Genomic DNA, 4,954 nt, shown 5'->3' with positions numbered 1-4,954 from the left:
AGTAATCTCACCTTTAAATCTTATTAAATCTTTTTGAATGAAAACTTGTGCTTTATGATTAATGAGAGAAAAGTTTATAGAATAATTTCTGTTAAATATTGCATAAATTATTAAAAAACCTTTTGTGGTACACCTGAGATATCGATGTTTAAGGATTCGATCTTCTATTGTTATATATATATTAAAAATAAAAAAGACGATTGATTAAAGGAAAAATATTTTAATATCTATCGAAGTTCTATCTCTTCCATTTCAAATCCAAATTTAAATCTTACATTAGAGGACAATAAATTAGAGAGAGATATATTACAATGCTTCTATAATAATATGATTTAGGTGACTATAAAAATTTGAAGCTTAAAAATATTTTTCCCAAGACCGAGGTACATAAATATTTAATTGAAAATTTTTTGTGACCATTAACTTAACTAGCTGGTCGCCAAGGACAGCAAGTATACAGTAATCACAAGCTCTGACTCCATACCTTAATTCTACAAAAAAATTGATAAAGGTAAAAAATTCTAGTGATGAAAATGATATAAATGAAAAGCATTTACATTGCTTGATACAATAAACGCAATGCTCAAAACTTACGAATTTTAACTTTTTGTAGAAACTCTTTTCCTAAACAAATTTAATAAAAAAAATATTTTCATCGTCAGCAGTAAAAAAAAAAAGTTTATATTTCGAACGAGTGCTGACTGATTCATAAAGCGAAGCATTTCATTGTTTTTAGGGAATGAAAGATCTCCTGTGAGAAGAATTGTGCATCGATTCACGGATCTTCCACAATATAGTTATTGAATAGTCTAAAATTATTACAGTTAAATCTTCCATTCTCGCTTAGTGGAGCCCAATTAATATATGAAGAATGTTTTAATATCAAAGAATGATCAATAGCACCGGGCACTATATAGAGATTTGGACAATTTTTTAGCAATACTTTAAATCAAAATAAATAAATAAATTCTTTACTTCATATAGAAGAATTTTGCTACTGAGTGGATAAGCTCATTTCTAACGGTACAGAAATTAAATAATGGGGTCTATTTGAAACGACAGCAAGTATATTACTGACAGTGATCTTAATTCTTTTGATGCAAAGGTATAAAGGAAAATATGGTACGAATACAAACCCGGCCTTCTCAAAGATCATTCTCAAATACATCTTGAAATCGTTTTTTAGAACATTTTTTTTCCTTTGCAGTGTTTCGGTACATTCATACAAAAATTTATGGCAGAATTATTTATGGCACACCGTTTACATTCCAGATTCCAGATTAATAACAAGTCAAATCACGAGATTTAGCAAATTTTAAAAAGTTTCGAGTCGTTTCAAGTGAGGCATATTTTAAATAATTTATTATTCAAATCTATTTTTATCATTTAAAAAACAAACTAACTATTGTAGCGCTTCGAATCTTCCTTCCTCCTTCCAAGACATAGCACTGCTATCTCTGATTGGTTGGAGTGAAGGGAGGACAAAATAAGAAAAAAATAGTCAGAACCTCAGGTGAGCTCCGTGTAGGCGGATATCGATTGCGCGGAGGCAGACGATCGAAGTATTTTAAATTGTGGAAGGAATGCCGGCTTGCGAAGCCTTTAAAATTATATGATCCCTCTGAATTGTTACACGCAGGGGGCTGTAATATATAACTCTTCAGTCACCCTAGTTCCATTGTGTGTGTTTACATCCCGTATGTGTCGTCAATGAACGTCTGTTGTGAAAACCAGAGCATTTACTGGAACCGTATTTCCGCAAACACGAGGCCACGAATGCAACAGTTGTGTTTTTAATAATCGTCACTGTTTTCAACTGAATGTCTGAATTTTTATATTTTGTCAAAGAACAAAATCTAGTGAGTCGATAGACTAATGTAATCAAGCACAAGGTGCAGGTATTTCAGCTTGAAGAATACGTAATAATAAATACATGTAATGAATGGTCTGTGTGTGATTTAAAATTAAATATGGAGAAAGTAAAGAAACCCTCATTGGCTCATGAGAAAGAACCGCGATATCAGTGTGAAATATGTGGATTGAATTGTACAAATAAAAATGCTTTAGATAAACATTCATTTTGCCATTCAAACGTGAAACTCAATGTATGCGAAACTTGTGGTAAAGCATTCAAACAAAAAAGTAATTTAATATGGCATACACGCATTCATACGAAAGAAACTCCTTATGCATGTGATGTCTGTAATAAAGCGTTCAAAAGAAAAAGTGATTTAATATCGCATACATATATTCACACAAAAGATAAACCTTATGCATGTGAAGTTTGTAATAAAACATTTTCTCATACGTCTAGCTTAAAAGTACATTTACGCGTTCATACAAAAGAACAACCTTATGTTTGTGAAGTCTGTGGAAAAAAATTCACGTATTCAAAGAGTTTGAGAGATCATTTACGTACGTATACAGAAGAAAAACCACGTGTCTGAGAAGTGTGCAATAAAGCATTCGTTCGAAGATCTAGTTTTAAGTTTCATTTACAGCTTCATACAAAACAGCAACCTTATGTCTGTGAAATCTGCAGTATGACGTTCAACGAAGTAAATGCTTTAAAGAAACATTGAATCATTCACAGAAAGGAAAAGCCTAACAATTGCAAAATCTCTGGAAAAATATTCACTCAGAAAGCTTATATGAAAAAACATTTACTCATTCATACAAAAGAAAAACCTTATTGTTGTGAAATATGTGGCAAGAAATTCACTCAAAAAGGCCATCTCAAAAGGTATTTACGTACGCATACAAAAGTCTGCGGCCATACAAAAAACTTACGTCTGTGAAGTATCTGAAGTTTGTTAAAAGCAAAAGAAAGGTTCATTTCCTCATCAGAAAGAAACACGATTTCAGTGTGAAATATGTGGACTTCATTGCACTAACAGAAAAACTTTAAATGAGCATTCATTTTGTCATTCAAATGTGAAACTCCATGTATGCGAAACTTGCGATAAATTTTTCAAAAGTAGACGTGTATTAAAAATACATTTACGCATTCATACAAAAGAAAAGCCTTATTTATGTGATGTCTGCAGTAAACGGTTCAGACATGGAAGTGCTTTATAGATACATTTAAACATTCATATAAAAGAAAAACCACATGCATGTGTAGTCTGTAGTAAAGCATTCTCGCATAGAGATAATTCAGTAAACCATTTACGAAAGCATACAAAAGAAAAAACTTATATCTGTGAAGTATGTGGCAAAGATTTTTCACAACGATGTTCTTTAAAAAGACATTTAAGCATTCATACGTTCCGGTAACATTAGAGGAGCTAGTTTTATTATGAAGAATTTTATCAAAGAGGACCATCTGTAGTCCATTTCTTTGTATTGTAAAAGAAATTCTAATATCCATTAATTCCATGGAAATGATTTTAGTGTAAAATAACACTTATATTTTACTCTAGTACCTATTGAAAATGAAAATTTAAATGTTTTGAAATCTAAGCTCTGATATATGTTACAAATTCATCATAAAATTATCTGGGAGAATATGCAGGAAATATTCTTTAGATTGGTGGTAAATTCTGTGTTTTGTATAACCAACTTTGAATTAATCATCAGGTTCTTAGTTTATATCACAAAGGATATTTAATTTATCTTTAACCTGAATTCAGCCTACTTTAGCAACCCTCAATGCGACTGCTATATAAAAAAAGAACATTGTAAAATGATGAACAAACGTGATTCTTAAGACCAAAATCAACAACGTCAGTGAGAACTGGGCATTTTACTGCAACGACTGCGCTAGTTTTGAAAGAGACGATGGAAATTAACGAAGTGTGGAACAGGTAATGCGTTTCTATTCAACCGTTATTAAGTATATGCTACTGTTATTTATGATGTTTAGATTCATTTTAAGGCAAAAACATTGACTGTTTAAACGAGGATGTGTATAATTTTTAAAAGTTAAAATTGATGAATACTAGTAATAATTAATTTTAAATAATATATTAAGTTATGCCACATTGTTCTGTAAACGTATTTGTGAGAATGTATGGACGTTAATTTATTTATTTGGATTATTAAGATTGCATTTAACTCTTTCCTAAATTTATATTATTTATAGATTCGATTATTTGTCAGACAATCTTGTTCTAAATTAATATGTTCGAATTTCTTACTGGAAATTCGATGCTGCTTGATAGTTGCTTCAAATTTGATATGAAGCCCGTTTTAAATTTCGTATAGGCATAGAATAACTTGATGAACAATTAATTTTAATTTGATGAATAATATTTTTAGTATAGATTATTTAATTATTAAATAACAATTACCGTTTTTTAATTAAGACTTTTAAATAATGTTTTGTTATGTTCTTTGGACTTACTTTTAAGAGTATAGACAAGAGATTTTAAAATCTGTTGGTATCAAATAGTGGAGAAGATGAAATCTTGGATGTGCATGTCATTTTCGCAAACTGAAACGTTCTGATGTTCGCTTAAAATCGTTATGATTTTAAGCGAATCCATGATGATTTTAAGTGATCCATTAATAACGTTGCTTTTCTCAAAATATCTCGATTTTGAATCATAATACCTTTTTGGGAAAGATGCCGTGCTTTTTATTTCAGGAAAATGCACAGAGGTCGAGGGAGAATGCTGTAAAACTGGTTACGAAAAATTCGGTCGCAAATTATGCAAGTTTAGGAGCTTGCTATTTTTCTAACTGCAACTGAAATTAAAAAAAAAATCTCCTGCCATTTGTCAATATATATATATATATATATATATATGTGTGTGTGTGTGTGTGTGTGTGTGTGTGTGTGCGTGTGTGTGTGTGTGTATGTGCGTGTGCGTGTGTGTGTGTGTGTGTGAGAGAGAGAGAGAGAGAGAAAGAGAGCATTATTTTATGTGAAGCAGAATGCAGTTTCGAAGACAGTGAAGAGACTTAGGATTTCGTGACGTCATTTTATTTCATTTTGGAGAAGCACGCATTA

The 4,954-nt window shown here is 31.0% G+C and overlaps 1 protein-coding gene across 1 annotated transcript; it reads left to right on the top strand.

Moving 5' to 3' along the window:
* Window positions 1–739: 739 nt before the first annotated feature.
* LOC129972402 (zinc finger protein 37-like) lies at window positions 740–2,798 on the top strand. Its single transcript, XM_056086529.1, has 3 exons — window positions 740–753; window positions 2,315–2,441; window positions 2,643–2,798. Exons 1-3 carry the CDS (start codon window positions 740–742, stop codon window positions 2,796–2,798), a joined length of 297 nt encoding a protein of 98 aa, XP_055942504.1.
* Window positions 2,799–4,954: the final 2,156 nt, after the last annotated feature.

This window comes from Argiope bruennichi, chromosome 1 (assembly GCF_947563725.1).
Source record: "Argiope bruennichi chromosome 1, qqArgBrue1.1, whole genome shotgun sequence".
NCBI lineage: Eukaryota > Metazoa > Arthropoda > Arachnida > Araneae > Araneidae > Argiope > Argiope bruennichi.
The sequence above is the reverse complement of the archived record's forward strand: the minus strand, read 5'-3'. Positions and strand labels throughout refer to the sequence as shown.